A 21,802-nucleotide genomic window follows, 5' to 3' on the forward strand; every position below is an offset into this window, starting at 1 on the left:
ATGTGTAGACATGCACATACATATACACACACACACACACACACACACACACACACACACACGGCTGAGCACATATACACGTGTAGTCAGTATTGTGTTTGTGTGTGTTCTGCTGCAGGTAAAGAGGCGTTGGCAGATGAGGTGACCCTGCTGACCGCCCTCACCATCTTCCTCCTGTGGGCGACCCCAGAGGTCACGTCAGCCGAGCCGCTGCAGACGCGCCTCATCCAGCGCTTCAAGGCTGACCTACAGGTCAAAGACCCCATGGTCAGAGCCCACCACTCTCTTCACCAACATCTTAACTGTCCTGTAACTGTTTCTATTCTCTTTTCAGATGTATTGCTTTTGCACTTACTGTGTTTAATGGAAATAATTATTGTCAAATGTAGAGGCTCAGTCATTGAAGTTATACATGAAATTCAAAAAGGAACCATTGTATTGATTTGTGTGTGTGTGTGTGTGTGTGTGTGTGCGCGTGTGTGTGCGTGTGTGTTTCTCTCTGCCGCACTGCCGACTGCAAGTTTCAGTTCGTTTTTGTTGGTTTCGTTTGATACCTCTCTTGGCGTTCTGTCTTGTTGCAGTCCGTGACCGCTCTGATTTTGTGACCTTGCTCAGGTCCAGAGTCGAAGCTTCGAGCTGCTGACCTCCGTCTTCCAGAGCCCGGCTGGGGCGTCAGGGTCCTTCATGCAGGCCCTGGGGGCCGCGGTGGTGGGCTACCTGCGCGGGGTGGAGAACCGGAGGCCCCAGACGCAGGAGGAGCTCCAGGCCGTCCAGGAGGGGGCCAGAGCGCTGGAGGCGTTGGCGGAAGCAGCAGAGGAGATGCACCGTGAGTCTTTCCCCCCACACCAGACTGACACACACACACACACACACACACACACACACACTTGCACTCGCACTCACTCACACTCACTCACACACTCACACACTCACTCACACACTCACATATATGCGCTCTGCAGCCACAGGTACATACACAAGAGATGCACACACACATATGCGCACTGGAGACACAGGTACATACACACATACACATGGTACACATGGAACAGGTGGTCTGTGACAAACCAACGTCAAAATGAACTTAAACACATCAACGTGGAATACAGGACACTATACAACAGCACACTATCAGACAATACATACCACAGAGGGCATTGCATTCACAACCACTACCAGGTTACTGCAGGATGCCTTTGTAGGTCGCTTTGGATAAAAGCATCTGTTAAATACCCTTGCTATATGCAGACATATTGACATACTGATAAACTGCATCACACACTCCTAATATCTAAAGAGGGCACTTAGTAATGAAGTGGTGTCATGTCATGATTGTTATTTAGAGTGGTGAGTAGCTGAGAGGTGGTGGTTAGTCATGTGATGATAGTTGAATATCCCTCAGGCTGAAGTCAAAGTGTTTATTGTTGCATGCACCAAATTGCTTCAGCACAGCAAAATTCTTAAGACTTATCATCATCTACGCAGTAGACGTCATACAGATAACAAGTAACATTTACCAAAAAATAACATATAACTCTATAACACTTTAATAATATAACATATAATGAATGAGTTCATGCTGTGTTTTTGTTCCAGGCCCCCAGCTGGTGTCGGTGCTGCTGCCCGTCCTCATCAGCTTCCTGCTGGACGAGAACGCCCTGGCGTCGGCCGCGGGGCCCTCACGCTCGCTGCACGCCTGGGCCCTGCAGGAGCTCATGCGGCTGGGGCCCCAGCACCCCTCCGTCCTGCGTGGCCTCATGGCCTCGGCGCCCTCCTTGAAGGCCCGTCTTGAGGCGGCCATCAAGGGCAGCCAGGAGCGTGTGAGCTCGAAGAGCAACCCACAGGCACCCAGCAAGAGCTCGCCCAGCATCCAGCTTAAGACCAACTTCCTGTGACTCAGTCTTTTTTAAAACAGCTGCAACAATAAGAAGGGGAAGAAAAGCTCCCCAAAATGCTGCACATAGTATCACTCATACTGTAGGAGACTATAATACTGTCGTAACTCTAAAAAGGGCACGCACATCTATGTGCTGAATAATTTTTAAAGTCGTGTTCAGGCGTGTCTTTTAAAAATGTAGGTCATTTTTACGGCATTGTTTTAACCTCTGTGAGGACTGTAATCCAAATATGTACTTATACACTCACTCACTATGGTACAGCTGTAGTATTCTAAACACTAGTACACGCAAAAGGATAGATAAGGGAGTACATTAGCTTCAGAGCAAACATTATATATATAGCGAAAAGGAAACACTATTTTTAGAGGAAGTTTTGTTTTGTTTTATTATTGTATCTGCAAAGTTGCCTTCACAAGTGGAAAGGTCCAGTGTGTGTGTGTGTGTGTGCGTTTGTGTGTAAGTGTGGGAGATGTTCCGAGGGGCTGTGTCTGATACATTGTGGCAGAGTGTATTGAAGTGGATTATGTAATGTTTTCATCTGCCCCCTGAAGCCATCAGCGATACCTAAAAGAGCTTCCGTGCTAGGCACAGCACCTCCACCCTGCACTGCAAACACACAAGCTGCCTTATCCTACACAGTTATCTCAGCAATCACAAATGCTCATGTAGTGCAGTGTTGTATAATAACACTCTCAAGTCTCTTTATTTGTATCATGCAAAAAAAGGTAATTTGTATCTTGCAAAAAGTAAGTGTATACTGTACTATTGCGGTATTATTGCTTGGGACAGAAGCATGAGTCTGTTTCTGATGATGTCACCAAATACTCATGGTGTGTGTGTGTGTGTGTGTGTGTAATCAAGGCCCGGTGTGATACAGTGCATCAGTTGGTTATGGTACTGATGTTATGGATTATTCTAATCTGCAGTTGTCCTGTGTTGGAGAATCATTGATGCGTTGATTAGAGTATCACTCACCTAAGTACTGCATTGTTCATAACTTATCATAACCGGGCTGCCCCTGTTGCTGGACACATTTTTTAAGAGATTGTCATTGCCTACAAAAAAAGGGAATCTTAATCATGTGTGATGAATAAAGATAGTGGTATTGATTTTAAAATGACCAGAGAGATTATTTAGAAATGTTTACACAATAATTAAGTATTTGTTGTAGCAGGTGGGATATCGGAGAAACTGACTCAATAAAAGAGAAGCAGGATACCTTCCTGCACTAGGCCTTGATTCTGGTGACAGAGGCACACTTGCCAGCTTCTGTTTCCAACTGTGTTGGTACTGAGCACTTTTCCTGCTGTGAAAAAATGATGTTGAATGATGCAGTATTTGTAATGTAATTCACCATATATTTTGTACACTGTAAATTGTGCAGATTAAAAAAAATGACCAAATACTGAGTGTATGAGTGTAGAATTATGCAGTGTTGTTTATCGGTTATTGTTGTTGAATTACAAGGGCGCACAAAGATCTTCATGATCTAGTCGAGTTAACAGCATTATTCAAACGGCAGCAAAAAAATATTTGCCTGCACCATCTGATAGTGAAGAATTATTGATCTCAATCACTACATATTCCCGACTATAGAAACTGGAATTGCCTGGTTATGAGTTTGAATTTGCCTGGTAGTTCCGATTCTAAACAAATATTATCCATATTAGGGCGTATTATTCGATCCACGTACACTGTTTTACACTCCAATTTTTATATCAGTTGAAAAACATCTAAATAAAATTGTTACGGAATTGCATTGAAATATATAACAGTGAAATATAACAGCGTATTGGGTGGGGTTGGTCTTTAACTGACAACTGTTTTACAGAGTTATTACTTTTTCCAGAGTGGACTAGTGAGGGTTTCTGCTGAAATGAAGAGTAGTGCTGTGATATGACATCTTAGCGCCCCCTGGCATATCACCGCAATGCTGTCTGCTCTTGAATAGTGAATACAAGTACGCTGCGTAGCCTCGTGATGCAAACGACGGGGGAGCCAACTCGTTCCCTCGACGGCTCTCCATTTCGGTTTGATTTATCCATAGCTTTGCTGTTCACTTTGACCTTTAGGTTTAGATAAAAGAGAAGCGGAATGAAGTTCTAAACACTTTATGTTGGCCTTCCGTGTTAGCCACAATTTTATTTCATTAGCTGTGTGTTTTTCTTCTCGTCATTTGCTGTGAGACGGTAAGTGTTTGGGGGTTATGTTCGGGTTTGAAAGCTGAGCAGCCATGGTTTCCTGCTTAGCGTCGCTGACATACGAGCCGAGGCCTTGGGCTCGCTTGGAACTCTAGACTCCCGGTTACCGTCGCAGTAGAAAGGCCGTGTCTGTTACATCCTAGCTCAAAATACTGTCATTAACGCAACTGACGTAAATTTTGACGAGTTCTTTAACATTGCCTAATACATACCTTGTTGCCTGGATTAGTAAGTAAAATGTTAAATGTTAATATTTTTCCGTTACTTTTATTCCGTGCCCATATTGGTGATGGCTAGCTTAACACCAGAATTGGAGTAAATTCAACCCCTGTACTATGCTCTCGAGCTAACTAGCATGGATGACCACAATCGCTAGCCGTAGAGCTCGTGACATAGGAATTTGCAAACCAACATTGCTAACACTAGCTGGATTTATCGTTAGTGAGGATAACGTTAGCTGGCGTAGAGGCTTGAATTGAATACTGTATGTTAATGTCAACGTAAACATGTGCGTGTTGTGGTCATTGATGTGATTTTTACGTATCGTGTGTTATGGATGTATGTGGTAAACGTTAAAAATCACCTAAAATAATGATGTCTCTTTTACTTTAGCGAGCTAGCCAGCTAGGATACCTAATACAGCTAACGTTGGGTGACTAATTTTGGTTGTTGGCTTGTGAAGCTGGCTAGCAAAATTGTTTTTATGTTAGTAGAACCACCAACAGCAAAATTACATTTGACCATAAACTGAGTTTCAGGTCTTGACGGTTGGTTGTGTGTTTTCTGTATAGCAACAGCGGGGTCTAGTTTTCTCAGCCAATAATATTAGGCAAGTATCAAGCTAGATGTTATCCCTAAGCTAGATGAGTGAACGTTACCTTGCCTCGTTGCCTGCTAGCGAACCTAGGAAGCTTTTGGTTATTAACGTTTCATTTCAGGCACTCCTGACCTGTTAACTTTCGAAAAAGCTCCCACAGACCCTTATGTCAGGATTAACTGCCTCTTTTCGATCTCGCAGAGTCGTTAGCTAACGTTAACAGCTGTACATTAGGCAGAACTAACTGACGTTACTTGTTTTGTCAGGAGTAACGATACTGTTGGCTAGCTTACACGTCATAGTTTGGGGTTTCACCCTTGTTTTATCAGAAGAGTTGTTGATGTTTTTAATTGGCTAACATTCTTGTTTACTTCGTGTAACGTGGTTACTCCACTTATACTTATCTTCCACCCTCAAATACAGATACATCTGTTTAATTAGGTAACTGATGGCCTTTTCCTTGTCTCTTTTTTTTCTTGCCAAATGTGGCTAGCTTCTTAGTCTTCGCTTGGTATCGTGCTATCCTAGTTTTCCAACCTAGTTGAAGATGATGTAATAATTAGAAACGTTGACCATCAACTGAGTGGGCTCTGAAATATTTGTCTGGTACTTTGTGCCCTCTCGCATCCATAGACTTTGAACCCGTTATATTAACGCTAGCATATGTTTTTGACATGGAATATTTTCAGGCCTAGTGAGAATCTAGGTAATAATGTTCCACCGTCTCGAAGAATGTGGCCTATTAAAGATCCTCGTTGCATCGGCAAAGAAACATTTCAGGGCAGCTATGAACATCAGAAAATAGGATTTTTGTGAATTACTCTATGGCGTCCTTGAGTGGACTCGTGTTTGTGTGGAGGATAAGACAACAGGATTCGAGCCTCTTCACACCTGGCATTAACGTGCTTCTTGGGTGATCCGATCACCAGTGGACAGCTCTAAGTACATCAGTTTGCACCTGGCATTAGAATGCTTCTCCACATGGCTTTGGAAAGACCACTTGTCTGTCCCCCCAGGATCATGCCAGGGTTTGTTGTGCTTGTTTCAGCCAAAAGTAACTGAATTTGCTGCGGGAATTCTCAGACATTAAGGTGATTTTTTGGAGTAAAGAAAATCCATTGCAAAAAGGTCCATCCATTCCATGAGCCTGAAGTTTTGTTTGTTTTTGTAATTGTTTTTTTTTTTGCGCACAATATTGCTGTCAGAGCAATTCGCATGAATTTGTGAAAATGCAAGATTCCAAAATCTGGACTGGCTTGCTATTGGATCTCACTTCCCAGTTCTATATGCAAGTTAACATGTACCTAATAGTTTGTTTTTTTAAACTTGTAAACCTCAAATCATATCAGTCATAATGATAGAAGTATAAGAACAAACCTGAAGATTGACTAAAAATCGACTAATTACCGGGTACTATGTTGTCAACTGATATGACCACTGTTGAGAGGCAGTATTAATATCTCATTAAAATCGATCTTTGCACAGCACTGATCTTTTATATAGGCTATCTATGCTTCAGTTTACTAAATAGAGGCTGGTGTGATTCCCTGATTACTGTTAACCTCAGTTTTTTCCCCCCTTGTTGTGAAGTGCTTAGCATTAACTGGCTTTTAGCTATGGCTTTTTCCAAACTAGCTAGCTTATCTTACATCTGACCTGGATTCAACATTTGAAAGTGACAGTGACTGATCTTGATGTTGGCCAGAAGTAAAACCAGCTGGCTAGAGGGCTTGTAGTACATTAGGCCTACTTGGTGTGTTATTTAACTTTGTTTTATTGGCTGGGAATCATCTGCATACACACCGCTAAATGTGCTCATTTGTGGCCCAGACCACCTCAGAATGTGGTCTGAGTGATTGGGTCCCTATGCATCCTCAATATGTTTTGGGTGCATTCACACCTGTACTTTGACCTGTCCACTTGTGATCGGATCCCCCAAGACGCATATTAATGCCAGGTTTGAACAGGACCTAGAAGTAAGATGTGGGTGGGATTGAAAACCTGTCCAGATGTTTGTGTCACTTATCACCAATGACAGCTGTTGGGGCGACAAATTGGTCATGTGATCCTGTGTCTCCTTTACATGATGTCTGTGCCCTTCATGCAGAGCGGCCCCCGTTTCAGCCAGATTCAATGAATGCACTATATAATGCACCAACCAGCAAAGTACCATGGGCCACTACAAACGTTCCCCCTATATCTGGAAAAAGTACCTCGATGCGAGAAATGTCAGCACATGGAGTGAATCAAATAAGCTAAAATAAATTCTGTTTAAAGTTAGAGTTTAAAGTTTAAGTTTGAGCAAATTTAAATAGAGGCTCGCACTCATCGGCTGGGGGAGGTGGGGCGCCCATTTCATGACGTAGAGAAGTTTGAAACGGTTAGCTGTAAAGCATCGGCCTTGCAAGATTCAGGTTGATTTGAAATTGTAGATGGCGTTTTCGTTTCCGTTTTTTTCAAACGAATTTGTCAATGTTAGTGTTTCATCACAGTACATTCATATAATTTAGTTCCCAGCTAAAAAAACAAAACAAATTTAAACTGTGCACTACCTCTTTAATGAGTCAACAGTTGTGCCCAAAACGCCTTGCCTCTTGGCAATTTCCTATTAATCTGATGATAAGAGGATCTCTCGTCATCTGCATCGCTAAGAGGATAGTGCATCTACTGCAAACCTGTTTACAGCCACCTCAGGCAAACAAGAGACTGTCGGCAAGCTTTAATGAACTCAGTTATACTGTACCACTGTTCAGTAGGGCTGCGTGATGAAAAAAATCCTGATGTATGATACACCCAAGCCTTATCACAATCTGCATATACGTATAGTACTTTTCCCAGGGTTGAGCAAACCTGGAAAGGACAGGATTCTAGAATGCCAAAAGAAAATGCTACAAACTGTATATGCTGCTGTTTTGACAAAAGTTTTTGGCATGAAAGACGGTTAAGCAGTGATATGTTTTTTGTTTATTTTTTTCTAACCTATGGGTTAAAGTTTAGAACATTAAGATATTTGTTTTGGCTAAGAAGTTGTTCTTCAGTAGAGACTGATTTCATTGGAAGCGACATGAATAACTGCTGGTGTTGGGCTAATGCAGTGCCTCAAGGCTTTCAGTGAAGCTATTTATGTTTTTTACTTCTGAGGAATTGGTAGATTATTAAGGATGAGTATGGTGTTTGAATCACCTGTCAGCTATAGGTTGCCTCTCTGTTTTAAGGCTATGTACACCTTGTGCACTGTATCTTACCTACTTGTAGCTTGTATTCAATTTCCCTGAAAATTATCAGTATTTTCACTATTACAAAAATAAACTTGCATATATTTTCCCACCCAGTAAGTTATTTGCCTGTCAAAAAAACCCCAATGTATTTAAAACTGAACTTCTAAGCATTTGACCCCTTGTGCTTTTGAGGGTCAGATTAAGGCAGAAGATCATTTCTGCTGTTAGTGGAATGTTACGGTAGCAAAGGGGCTGAATATTTATGCAAGTAGAATACTTTAGTTTTACATGAATTTATTAGTAGAGCAAAAACTTCTTAAGCCTTGAGAGATTTTTTAAACACTAGTACACAAGCGTTATCATATGGAAAATATATGGCAGGAGTTGTTGGCAAGACGTGAAGCAGTGTTTCCCACAGAAATTTTGGAGACTATGGGGGGGGGGGGGGCGCACATGTCCGGGGGTGGGGGTGCGCGCGGTGGGCGCATGTTCACCGGTTTACCACTTTGGGGGGGGGGGGGGGGGGGGGGAGATGTTTTTTCGGCCTAAAATTCCTGATTTCGCGGGAGCTTCCCACTTTTGGGGGGGATAAGCCCCTACATAAAACCTATTATTTTTCCTGTGACCCAACAAAACTAGGGGGGTCTGGGGGCATGCTCCCCCATAAGATTTTTTTTAAAAAATAACCTTTTAAATAGTGTCCTCTAGTGGGTTTTAGGAAGATAAATTAACAAATTGAGATTTAAAATATGGCACAAATATAAACATATTGAAGACATCTGCTGAGATTTTGTTTGGGATTTGTGTGAAGCAAGAGCACCCTGACCCGGGAGAGAAAGCTTAGGAACAGCTACTACACTTTGCCTCCACATATTAATGTGAGGCCTCCTTCTCTGCAATGACTGATCAAAACAAAGCAGAGAAACAGACTGTGCCTGGAGAAGAGCTTGATATCAGCAGTTGCCTCCCTTTGTTTTAGGAAGAGAAATTAACAAATGTAGATTTAAAATATGGCACAAAAATAAACATATTGAAGACTATAATGGTCTAAAGGTGCTCATTATAGTTAATGTCAGATATCCTCTGTTCAATTTTCAAACTCTCCCTCACTATATTACTTTTTTGATCGAGCAATATTCCATGACACCTGATACGATGCCAACTTGACCGTTTCAGAGTACTTAGCCGAGTCTGCCTGATGTATCAAAGAATGTACCTTGTGCTTGCCCAGCTCTGCTTTTAGGAACTCCTGGGCTATGTTAGCATCCAAGTTCAAGGCTTTAAAATGCGACCGTGACGTCTGCATATTAAGCAAAGGGGTTTTCCATTTCGCTCCGAAAATAATTCCTCCCATTCAAGCAAGAAGGCCCGGTGTTCATATTCATACATTCGTTTAGCTCTACGCTTTGCTGGATCCATGGCATTCTTTCAGTAGCTAGCTACCGCTAGTCTGGCTAGTAACTTTCTGAAACTGGGTGCACACATTAGAATGTTTCACTTTGGAACATTAACGTTACTTGAAGACATCTCTCAAGATCGAGTGATGACAAAATATACATGAATAAATACCCCCATTCAAATCGGACAGCTTTTTGACTGTATTTCCAAATATATTGCGAGCAAAATATGCATTTTAGATGGTTTAGATGGCCGGCAACTACTACCTGCTATCTTATCTTCAAACAGAAAGTAACGTTTGCGCATCGGGGCAGAAGTCCGCAGAGGACAATTGTAAACGCGCGATCATCTAGTGACAAAAATGACATGCCGTTGTGCAAATAAGGTAAATATCACAAAGCTATTTATTGTGTTTAATAAAATAACAAGCTATAGAGTATAGACCTGTTCTATAGGAAAGGTATCCTTAACTGACTTCCGTTGTGATCTGGCGCTTTATAGAAAATTAAATTGAGCAAAGTCAACTTGACCTTTCAGGGGGGGTGCCGTTGGGGGGGGGGGGTGGGGCACCCCCTTATACAATGGTAGGGGAAACACTAACATATCTCAACAGTGTTTTGTTTTCGGCACAGTCGCAGGCAGACAGCCGAACTTCGTGCTCTCATGCAATCCCAATGAGAGCGACACGAACTTCGTCTGAGCAAAAAAAAAAAATGTGCACGCAGAGACTATGGCGGCCGAAATTAGACTATGGCGGTGCGCCATAGTCTCGTCAATGTGTGGGAAACACTGCGTGAAGGACACCTTGTTATCATAAACTTAACAAATATGGTTTTGACAAAACAAAATATATTGTACACACACGGCTATTTTGCATGATTCAGTCGTCTCAATGTAAAACTTTTCCTGCTAGTTCAAGGCCCTAGCCGTTCTACCGTGTCAACTTATTGCCAAGTGCAACATGTATTCTCGTCTGACAAATAATCATGCAGGTTTTTTTTGTTAGGGTTTTTACTCTGCCTGTGTTTCTTTTTGGTCTTCAGTAGATATTTACAACTATTGTTTTCTTCTCTGTCCTCAGGCAAAGACTTGATGATCCAACAGGAAAGAAAGTAACCTCCTCCCCCCAGTGTGTTTACTGCAGTGGTGGATGAGTCGGTGGCTGCAGGTCTGAGCAGCGGGTGTTTGGCTCATCGGGCACGGGGGAGTCGGAGTGCCGTGGCATCATGGCGGACGTGGACCCGGACACGCTGCTGGAATGGCTGCAGATGGGACAGGGCGACGAGCGCGACATGCAGCTCATCGCCCTCGAGCAGCTCTGCATGCTCCTGCTCATGTCCGACAACGTGGACCGCTGCTTTGAGACGTGAGTGTGTGGAGTGGACCGTGAGTGTGTGTGGACCGTGAGTGTGTGTGGCTGCATGTATTCAGAACGTATAGGGCTCTGGTTTCACATGTCAAGGCTATGCTGTCGCCGCCGCCAAACGACTCAGGCAGATTGTTTTGAGTTTGACATCTTTCAGCCACTTTTCCAGTTTGTGGCACAAGGTGTGCATTCCACTTATTGGTGTTTGAATGATAGTCCTTCATCAAAGACCAGATCAGAATTACACTGCATCATCCACAACAGCTTCAGTTTTACCTGAGGCGGGTTGCATGTCATGTCTATTTCGAGAACCATTTCTTGTGCACAGACTAAGTCAGACTAATGCTGTTATTTTGCTGGTTTCAGAATCTACACAGCTCTTGTAGAGATGTTTCTCAGGAAAATACATTTTATTTGTCGAGCTAGTTACTTAGCCTTAAGGAAAAGCCTGTTTAGTTTTGATCAATGTTTTACTCAGTTGTTGGATATTGAAGTGAGAAGTGCATCATATCCGCAGCTCGCTCCAAACTTCTGGTGTTAGATTGATGCTAGGTGGCCTGGTCTTGCCTGATTGATATTGGGCCTATATATAAACTATCAATATGAGCCATTTGTCAAACCAATTCATCAGTGTAGGCTAATACTTGACTTGCAGGCTTACTTTGCATCAGAGAGGGAGAAGGATTTTCTCTCTGTAGGATTTCCTCTCCTTTAGGGTCAGGTCCTTATGCCTACCACCAAAGCAGTATTCCCTCCTTTACTGAGTTACGCCTGTTTTTAATTTGTTTAACTCTTACTCTAACTTTATTGGGCATAACTTTATTGTAACTGTTCCCATATGCTTATGGTACTGGGTCTTTACTTTCTGCCAAGGACACTGAAACCCTCACCCTTTTTTGAGCTGTTCTGAAAACAATGTTCCAGAATGTTCTCCTTTGTGGAATAACTTGCATGTGAAGACTCTAAGGGACTATTGAGCTATTGAGCTGTCCTTTTGGTTGTGCCTGAAGATACTCCTAGAGCTGATTCATTTGTCCGGAAAACCATGCCAGTCCTGGGAGGCCCTCTCATGGATTAAAGTTTTCCGTCGCTATGACGGATTTCCGTCAACTCGGCTCGCATAAGGCCAAAAATGAGATCGATGCAGATCCGAAGAGAAACAAAATAGGGAGGGGGGGGCACTGATATGATTTGCAGCGTCGGAAATACACGAGGGCAAAGGGCAAAACTGCCCCTAAGAAATGTAATTTTGCCCCTAAAATGTATAAGAGTAAATTATAATTTTCTGTAATAATAATTTAATGAATTTGCCAAAAACATCGTAGCCTATGACCCGGTCAGTTGCCATTTAATGTTTTGATTTTCGCATTGACTGATTGTTGCGTGAAGAAATGAACGTTCTAACAAAAAATATTTGGAGCGCTTCCTAATCAGACCTGGCTGTGAGTGCGAGAGTGAGGAGAAATGAGGATCAGCGCAGTCTCTGTCACCAGCTCAGGTTCTAAAATATAAAATTCATACACCCAGCGACTGTCAAAAATGAAAGCTAGATTGACTGGGTGGAGGAAGACGATGACGAAGAGAAAAAGACCCGGTTTTGTTTTCAAGGCATGTCGGAATTGTGGACAACGAGTTGCCCAAATCCTTGTCAATCCAGCACAGGTACATTCTTCTGCTGACTCCATCAAGGGGAGCAAAAACATTCAGAAATACATGGCATTTCGTCACCAAGCACCAAGCGACACACATCGCCTACGTTGAATGATAACTAGTAATAATACTTTTAGAAATGATTTAGTTTGGTTAAGCTAGTTTAATGTTAGTTAGCTAACGTTGGCTACAAAGGCTGGCTTGCATGCTAGCTAACTAGTCTAATCTGTATTTCCTGTAGGCCTACTATGGTAGGTACATGATTAAAGGTAACACAAAAATCCATAAATATAATGTGTTATTATAAAAAAAAGAAAGAAAAAAAACGATTGTTAATAGTTTTTTTTTTTTTTTTACCTCTAATAAGATTGTATTAGTTGTTATTACTATAATAGAATACTTTTGAATATGATTGTCTAATTTACGTTGTCTGTTTGGTTTTTGTTCAAAAAATCTAAGAAAACACTTTGTATCTGTAGTAGACTAATGCTAATAGTCTTATTATTGCCATTTGATGACAATTGTTCATATACTGTAAGCCTACATAAGTGTGTTTATTATTTTGAACAAAGGTTAGGCCTAAATGTTATTTCACAAGTTTCTAAAAGTGCCCCCATTTTTTTTTAAATGCCCCTGGATTTCAGTAAATCGTTTTGTCATGTATAGCCCATTAACAAGAATGGTGAAGTCTTGCAAAAAATATTGGTTTTATGCCCTAGCTTTGAACTAGTAAGTGATCATATCGTGATAATATGAAGATCAAATATCAAGGCGGTATGCAGCCACGACCCAAAGTGAGTGATGATTTTTTTTTGCTTTAATCCCTGCCCTCTCTGTCCCTAGAGTTTTGCACATTTGCAGCTTCACCTAGTGCGCTTGACACACTGGAGTTCATACTAGAGGCTCCTGTATTTACCTGAAAGAGGAAAGGGCAGTAAATCTCCCTTCTCCTTGCAGCAGCATTCGTTAACCAGTGATTACTGAATACCCTCATCACAGACTCTCCCCTTGATGAAACTCATATGAATAGTCTTTGGAAGATAAATATAAAACAATCCATACATTTGAGCTCTATTCCCGTAGCATTGGAAGTCCATTTTCCAGGCTCTCGCACGCCCACTTCATTGAGGCAGAGGTTAGGTCTGCCTCCCCATGTGCTTTTCACAGTGATTTTATGACAGATCAGCAAGACTAAATAGCTTCTACACATACTTGAAATACATTACCCATTCTACCTACCTATTCTATGGATATGGATATGGGCAACCCAGTGTGTGAGGGATTGCACAATCTGAGATGAGGCGCAGCTCGTCGCTGCCTCACCTCGCGAGTCGCCTCTCTGTTTGAACATGACACGCTCAAATTCAGTGATTTCATTATGAAAATGATTGGAATCATACAAAAATTACATTTAAAACGCAGATTAGTAGAAACATATTAAAATATATTTGTTTTTTACTTTTAATTATGACTTTTACTTTTCATGAGGCTCTGCCTCCCCTGACCGCACGTCCCTATGTGCATGTAATCTGAAGCACTGACGTTTTTCACTGCAACTGAACAAACCTACCACCCTCCCACTTCAGTTTGTTTTCAGAATGAGAGCATTTTAGAAGGAGGATGCCATTACTGTGGGAAAAGAATATGTGTTCCCACTGTCAGTTTTTCAAGAACATGGAGAAGATAGGCCATGCCCGATGCAGCCTCTGTTCCAATAGCCCTTTTTTATTTAGTTTTATTATACGGCTCTTCAGAACGTTCCAAAAAGCCCCGTTGATTTGAATGGGCCATCCCCAACGTTCGCAGGTACTTATTTTCATATAATGACCTGCATATAATGACCGCTGTGCTGTCAATGGCAACGGGTTTTGTGCTTCTGATATAGGTCTTTCGTATCATTCCGAAAGTATTGAGTCCGGTAACTTATCAATGGAGTTTCAGCGGACGGTTGAGCAGCTGTGTTCTAAAGAATGTTCAACGTCTTTGAAGTTCAACGTCTTTGGCAAACTATTTCTCTGCTTTTTAACACTACGTATAGTAACAAATACATTGTAAAAAGACACACTGTGTTAAGTTATTTAAGTTGGGTTGGCCTGTGCCCGTGCAACATTCAACACAGAAATGTTTATGATTCAACTGTTACCAGAGCACGAAATTGTTTACAACAGCACTAAGTTCTTCATAGATCTAGCCTCTTAATTTTGCTGTCCAAAGTGCACCAGATGGATGCATTGAACTTTTAAATGTGCAAAATGTTCTTCTGCATAACATATATTCCCCGGGGAGCATGCCCCCGGACTCCCCTAGGGGGTTTCGCATCGTTGTCACCTATTATCATCCTTTGATGAGATTGCACCCCTGCATAATAATAATAGGGCTCTGCAATTTGTGCGACCCATGTGGGCTGTTTTTCTAGCCATCTTGCTTAATCTTCTCTCTCCCTTTGCCTCTATCTCTGTTTCTCTATGCCCCCCCCCCCCCCCCCCCCCCTATTTTTGCAAATATGTCTATAGTTTTATTCAAACAAGTCAATTCAACACTTCGAGCTTGTATCAACTCTTTATTGCCTACTTTTTTTTTGCATGAGCTGATTTTTCAAGATGCCATGATTATTATGGATGGGTGCGCAGCCTTAGAGAGTGCAGAGCAGTCATTTTCACACTTAAGCTGCAGCCCAGACTCCTGACTCCCTTTTCTGCTCGTCAACGGGCAAATCCTTTGCCACCTGAATCAGCTGTACTCCAGGAAGGCAGCAGCTCATTTGCAGCGTCTTGTCTTAGAAAGTGCTGCGTGAGCCAGCGCTGATCCCCCTCAGCTCCTGAAAGTTGATCATAAATGAATCATTGGCTTCAATTACACGCCTTGTTAAGGAATGCATTTTTAATTTTCAAGTTCTGTGAGTTGAGTGGGGGTCCCTTTTTAATTTGTAATATGTATATCAAAATACCTATCTAATTATTGATTAGTAGTGATGCACTTATAATAAGGATAAGAGACTACAGATTTCCTGCATTGATAATACAGATAATACAGATAAGCGACTACAGACTTCCCACACTTCAAAGTACTGGAAAATGCTTAAAACCTGAGCATGATTCAAAGGGCGTTTGCTGTTGTTTAAAATCGTAATTGCATCATTCACTGTGTCTCTAAAGAGAGTGTCGCTGGGCAGGTTTTAGGTCTTCACATCAAGCCAACAGGAGACGTTAGTTTGTATTGTAGTGGAGTGTATTTGGAGATTTTACCAGCAACATTCAAGAAGTGTGTTAGAAAACTTGTTTCAAGTTGTTAAACAGTTGTTGTGTATTTACTACTTGTGTCCTTACCCCTAACCCGTACCCTTACTGCACCAAAAGCCTTACAAAATTGAAGTGTCTGCGATTGCATATTTTTTGAGATGGCAATCAGTTGTATGTACGTATGTATCTATTGACAAACTGCATCACTAATGGACAAGCCTGAGGTAATTTGTCCTTCTTGGAAAGTCCTGTGTGAAGAACATTGCTGGATAGAATTGAGAGGTAGCATGTGTTCTCAGAGAAAGAGAGGCTTGTTGTTCAGTCAGCGTTTTTTTTTTTCTTCTGCGTTTTGTCTTTCTTTTTCTGTGTATAAACAGTTTCATAAACCCCTTGTGTTCTCTAGAATTTCATGATGCATGATTTCTAATTAAGCTTATGGAATTGGATATCTTACTTTTAGCTCTCTCCAGCATAGTGGTTTTGCTTACACAGATAGCTTTTGCCTCTTGTCAACATTCTAAATAATTGTATTTACCTTCGTAATGTTACCATGTCTTTCAAATTGGCATATATTTGATTAACATTCCCCTTGAGATCACTGTTGTATTAGGATTATGAAAAGCTCATTTGTCATTGCATCCCTGCAGATTATGGTTCAGCTATACAAACTAAGCCATTTCTAATCACGCTTGTGTAGCAGCTGACGCCAGAGTTTGCTGTAGCGTTTTCCGTGCCCATGGATCTGATTGTGATCTGACTCTCTTGGTCTCAGGTGTCCACCTCGGACGTTTCTCCCGGCACTGTGTAAGATCTTCCTGGACGAAAGCGCCCCGGACAACGTGCTGGAAGTGACAGCCAGAGCCATCACCTACTACCTGGATGTGTCGGCCGAGTGCACCCGCCGCATCGTCGGCGTGGACGGAGCCATCAAGGCCCTGTGCAACCGGCTGGTGGTGGTGGAGCTCAACAACCGCACCAGCCGAGACCTGGCCGAGCAGTGCGTCAAGGTACGGGATTAAGTTCTGTACAGGACTTATGGGCTGTCTTGCATTGTAAAATGCTGATTTAAAAAAAAAAAAAAAATATTCCAGTTCAATTTACATGGAGTAAAATGTCTAAGTGATGATGTCATCTCATGGAACCAGAGTTCATTACTGTGCTGAAGTGTCTGACCTTTTGTCTAGCTTAATTCAACAGTAGACAATTAATAGATTGTGTGAGTGTTGGACCAAGAGGATATCTGTCTGACCTGGTGTCTGTGTCTGTGTCTGTGTCTGTGTGTGTGTGTGTGTGTGTGTGTGTGTGTGTGTGTGTGTTTGTCTCTGCCAGGTGCTGGAGCTGATCTGCACGCGGGAGTCGGGTGCTGTGTTTGAGGCGGGCGGGCTGAACTGTGTGCTGAGTTTCATCCGGGACAGCGGGCACCTGGTGCACAAAGACACGCTGCACTCGGCCATGTCCGTGGTGTCGCGCCTCTGCAGCAAGATGGAGCCCCAGGACTCTTCCCTGGAGACCTGCGTGGAGTCGCTGTCCAGCCTACTCAAGCACGAGGACCATCAGGTTAGTTCCCTCATCCTGTTGAACCACGCTCTATATATACACACACACACACACACACACACACACACACACACACACACACACACACACACACACACACACACACACACACACACACACACATACATACATACATACATACATACATACATGTACACACACACAACCACATACACACAGATGTATGTTTGTGGCAAACAAACCCTACAATTTTTTGGGACTACATAAAGAATTAAATGGTGATTACAACAACAGCTGTTGTTGCCCTGCATTTCAATGTGTGCGCAGCCTCCTTTGAATATGTCAGAATGGTCAGAATGTTCACTGTACACAGCCCCAAGGTTGCCGTTAGTAAAATACCGCAGTTTAGTGTAGTCATAAAAAAACATAAGGACACAATAAAGTAATTACAAACATGTTTGAACCCCTTGAAAGTGATTTCGATGAGAAGCGATGTCCAACTGCTACGCGCCGTCAACACAAGCTCATCAGGGCTGTAATTGTACACACACACCCATAATTGCAGGCTGTGCATGCTCATGTAAAAAACATTGTACAACGATATTGCGCAACTGGTCTTTTGTGTAACTAAGATAAACTTGCAAACAGACGTCTATGCTCCCAAGATAAACTTGCATATATGGGTGAAGGACTGTGTACCTAGTCAAAATTCTTCAGTCCTTTATGTTGGCTGGCTTTTTCTCTAATAAGTCTGCAGTAACGAGCAAAACAAGCACAGGATAGAATACTTTTAGGACTGAATAATGCTTCTTCTGTGGACCTACCAATTCATTGTTGTTCTTTTTATTAAACCCTGTGCTAGCAGAGAGAACAAGAACATTACCAAATTATAAAAGAGTCCCTTAAATGCTACAAAAGCAATGAGAACTTTGAAATGGCCTCATTTGCCAGACATTTAAATGCCAACTTGCTGTTGGCGTAACGGTAGACGAAAAGTCTGTCCCTGCGTGACTGAACTTCTGCTCAGACAGACAGTGAAGCCCTGAAGGCTCCGGGAACTAATCCTGCGCCGCGTCCTGCACTCGGGGCGTTTGAGGCTAACCCTGCGCCGCGTGTCCCCACAGGTGTCTGACGGAGCGCTGCGCTGCTTCGCCTCGCTGGCGGACCGCTTCACGCGCCGCGGAGTGGACCCGGCCCCGCTGGCCACGCACGGCCTGACGGAGGAGCTGCTCTCACGCATGGCCGCCGCGGGGGGCGTGGCCACCGGCCCGTCCTCCGCCTGCAAGCCTGGACGCACCTCCACGGGGCCCGCCCCTTCGTCCGCCGACTCCAAGCTCAGCAACCAGGTGTCCACCATCGTCAGCCTGCTGTCTACGCTGTGCCGCGGCTCCCCGCTCGTCACTCATGTAAGGATCCCCCCCCAAAACCCTCTCCCTCTGCTTTCCAAGTAATTTCATTTAGCAGTCATTTAGCAGATGCTTTTATCCAAATTCATTTACAAGGATGTATACACATTTTACATTTTCCACACTGCACATCAGGAGCAATTAGGGGTTCAGTGCCTTGCTCAAGGACGCTTCGACAGGGTCACATCTGATCAGAGTTAGTTTATCAGCTAACTGCTATATGTCACTTTTGACAGATGAGGTTGTTAAAATGAAGCCATTGTCCTTTTTTTTTTTTGTTGTTAAAACATGATTCTTCCGAGACCTGTTGTGAGGCATTTGTTTTAACCTATTTAAACAAACAATATCAAAAGTAACTTATGCTGTAGCTTTGAAAAACTGCTACAGTACATTCTACGACATAACTGAGCAAAGTAAGGCTTTACAGACAAAGATTATCCTTGGCAAGTAGTTTGGAATCTCATAACCTCTTTGTCTCCCTCTCGCTGTTGCTTTCTATTTTTCTCCCTCTTTTTCTTTTTCTTTCTCTCTCCCTCTCTCTTACCCTCTCTTGCTCTCTCCCCTCTCTTTCTCTCTCGCTCTTTCTCACTCTCCCTCCCTCTCCCTCTTTCATTCTTTCCCTCTCTTGATCTCGCCCCTCTTTCTTGCTCTCTTCCTCCATCTCTCTCTCTCTCTCTCTCTCTCTCTCTCTCTCTCTCTCTCTCTCCCTCTCTCTCTGTAGGACCTGCTGCGGTCCGAGTTGCCAGACTCCATGGAGAGTGCCCTTCAGGGAGACGAGCGCTGTGTGCTGGACACCATGCGGCTGGTGGACCTGCTGCTGGTGCTGCTGTTCGAGGGACGCAAAGCGCTGCCCAAGTCCACCGCCGGCTCCAGTGGCCGCATCCCCGGCCTGCGCCGCTTGGACAGCTCTGGGGAACGCTCACACCGACAGCTCATCGACTGTATCCGCAGCAAAGACACGGACGCTCTCATAGACGCCATTGACACAGGAGGTGCGTCGAGGCCTAGGGCCTGTCGTGTGTGTGTGTGTGTGTGTGTGTGTGTGTGTGTGTTGAGCGAGGGAGGGAGTTGTTTTTGAGGAGGTGTTTGTAATGTATGTTTCAGATGTGCTGACTGTATGTATGCATTACATCTGTATCACTTGTGTTTTTTTATTTATTTGTTTGTTTGTTTTTTTCAGCTTTTGAAGTTAATTTCATGGATGATGTAGGACAGACTCTCCTCAACTGGGCCTCAGCCTTTGGTACACAGGAGATGGTAAGCTTCTTTTTTATTTTATCCACAGGAATAAGTCACATTATTATCTGTTATTTGTGATTTTGTCTGTTCATTTGATCTCAGACCTAAATGTTGCTTGTACATATTGCTGAATCCATCTTTGTTGTGGTCACAACGCACCCACTCGGCTTGTCCTTGGTCCTCATCTCAAAGCACAAAGGCCTATTGTTTAGCGACAGCAGCACTATCTGTCTGCCATTGTCTGTGGATAATCCAGACAGTGAGGAAACCTGTTGCGTCTTGTTGTGCTCCTGGTGTCGCCACGGCAACAAATGACAGATCATGAGCCACCATGACAACCTGTTCTACTGACCTTAGGGGTATTCCAAGTAGGTGGTTTGGTGAGTAACCCGGATAAGTTAACTAGTAGTAAGTAGTAAACCTCCTAAAAAAGGATCCCTATGGCTTTTGTGTTGCTAGGGGAATGAAGCCATAAGGCTCTTCTATTAGGAGGTTTACCACTTACTCTGAGGTAACTTATCCGGGTTGGACACTTGACCACATACTAGGAACAGCCCCCTGCCTGCTTTGCAAGTCGGCCTACTTTTGACTCATAGGTCAGCTGTATTTTTGTGAAAGTTAGCTGAGCTGTGTGTGTGTGTGTGTGTGTGTGTGTGTGTGTGTCTCTGTCTGTGTGTGTCTCTGTCTGTGTGTGTCTCTGTCTGTGTGTGTCTCTGTCTGTGTGTGTCTCTGTCTGTGTGTGTCTCTGTCTGTGTGTGTGTGTGTGTCTGTGTGTGTAGGTGGAGTTTCTCTGCGAGAGAGGTGCTGATGTCAACAGGGGTCAGAGGTCCTCCTCCCTCCACTATGCTGCCTGTTTCGGCCGACCTCAAGTTGCCAAGGTAACGGCCATCCCTTTCATTGAAGAAGTTGTGAAAGCTGATACGTTAGTCCAGTTTATTGTGTGTGTGTGTGTGTGTGTGAGAGAGGTTTGCTTTGGTTAAAAACTGTCCATGTTTACTCTGTAGACTTTATTGCGCCACGGAGCGAATCCTGACCTGAGGGACGAAGATGGAAAGACCCCTTTGGACAAAGCCAGAGAGCGAGGCCACAGTGAAGTGGTGGCCATCCTCCAGTCACCAGGTCAGCTCACCTGTCCTCACCTCAAAATACCACACACTCCTGTCCTCACCTCAAAATACCACACACTCCTGTCCTGTCCTCACCTCAAAATACCACACACTCCTGTCCTGTCCTCACCTCAAAATACCACACACTCCTGTCCTCACCTCAAAATACCACACACTCCTGTCCTGTCCTCACCTCAAAATACCACACACTCCTGTCCTCACCTCAAAATACCACACACTCCTGTCCTGTCCTCACCTCAAAATACCACACACTCCTGTCCTCACCTCAAAATACCACACACTCCTGTCCTGTCCTCACCTCAAAATACCACACACTCCTGTCCTCACCTCAAAATACCACACACTCCTGTCCTGTCCTCACCTCAAAATACCACACACTCCTGTCCTCACCTCAAAATACCACACACTCCTGTCCTGTCCTCACCTCAAAATACCACACACTCCTGTCCTGTCCTCACTTCAAAATACCACACACTCCTGTCCTGTCCTCACCTCAAAATACCACACACTCCTGTCCTGTCCTCACCTCAAAATACCACACACTCCTGTCTCAAAGACACTTTTGACCTCAGTCATGTCCAAGAGGTATTAATCCAGTCTGAGTTGATAACCTGAATATACAGAAGAGTGTTTACGTTTTGTAAAAATTCACTAACCTAGCTTCTTCTCCCACAATGTCCCTGTGCACTATGAAGTGTTGTAGTTGGAGATATACCAACATCAAC

General features: G+C 43.3%; 2 protein-coding genes across 11 annotated transcripts in view; both read left to right on the forward strand.

Annotated features, from left to right (window-relative positions):
- Nucleotides 1–3,210, forward strand: part of heatr5a (HEAT repeat containing 5a) — a 37,965-nt gene extending 34,755 nt beyond the window's left edge. Inside the window, exons 35-37 of the mRNA XM_080849526.1 lie at nt 119–267; nt 616–826; nt 1,597–3,210. Coding sequence (XP_080705652.1) covers nt 119–267; nt 616–826; nt 1,597–1,895 — 659 coding nt within the window. The 3' untranslated portion in view covers nt 1,896–3,210. The remainder of the gene's footprint in view (nt 1–118; nt 268–615; nt 827–1,596) is intronic.
- Nucleotides 3,211–3,878: 668 nt separating this feature from the next.
- hectd1 (HECT domain containing 1) overlaps nt 3,879–21,802 on the forward strand; it is a 42,565-nt gene continuing 24,641 nt past the window's right edge. For all 10 annotated transcript variants that reach the window (XM_080850378.1, XM_080850380.1, XM_080850387.1 and 7 more), the window contains exons 1-9: nt 3,879–4,087; nt 10,614–10,898; nt 16,560–16,794; nt 17,117–17,344; nt 18,430–18,711; nt 19,433–19,703; nt 19,892–19,968; nt 20,730–20,828; nt 20,955–21,069. In XM_080850378.1, coding sequence (XP_080706504.1) covers nt 10,759–10,898; nt 16,560–16,794; nt 17,117–17,344; nt 18,430–18,711; nt 19,433–19,703; nt 19,892–19,968; nt 20,730–20,828; nt 20,955–21,069 — 1,447 coding nt within the window. In that variant the 5' untranslated portion in view covers nt 3,879–4,087; nt 10,614–10,758. The remainder of the gene's footprint in view (nt 4,088–10,613; nt 10,899–16,559; nt 16,795–17,116; nt 17,345–18,429; nt 18,712–19,432; nt 19,704–19,891; nt 19,969–20,729; nt 20,829–20,954; nt 21,070–21,802) is intronic.

This window comes from Sprattus sprattus, assembly GCF_963457725.1.
Source record: "Sprattus sprattus genome assembly, chromosome: 13".
NCBI classification, from domain to species: domain Eukaryota; kingdom Metazoa; phylum Chordata; class Actinopteri; order Clupeiformes; family Clupeidae; genus Sprattus; species Sprattus sprattus.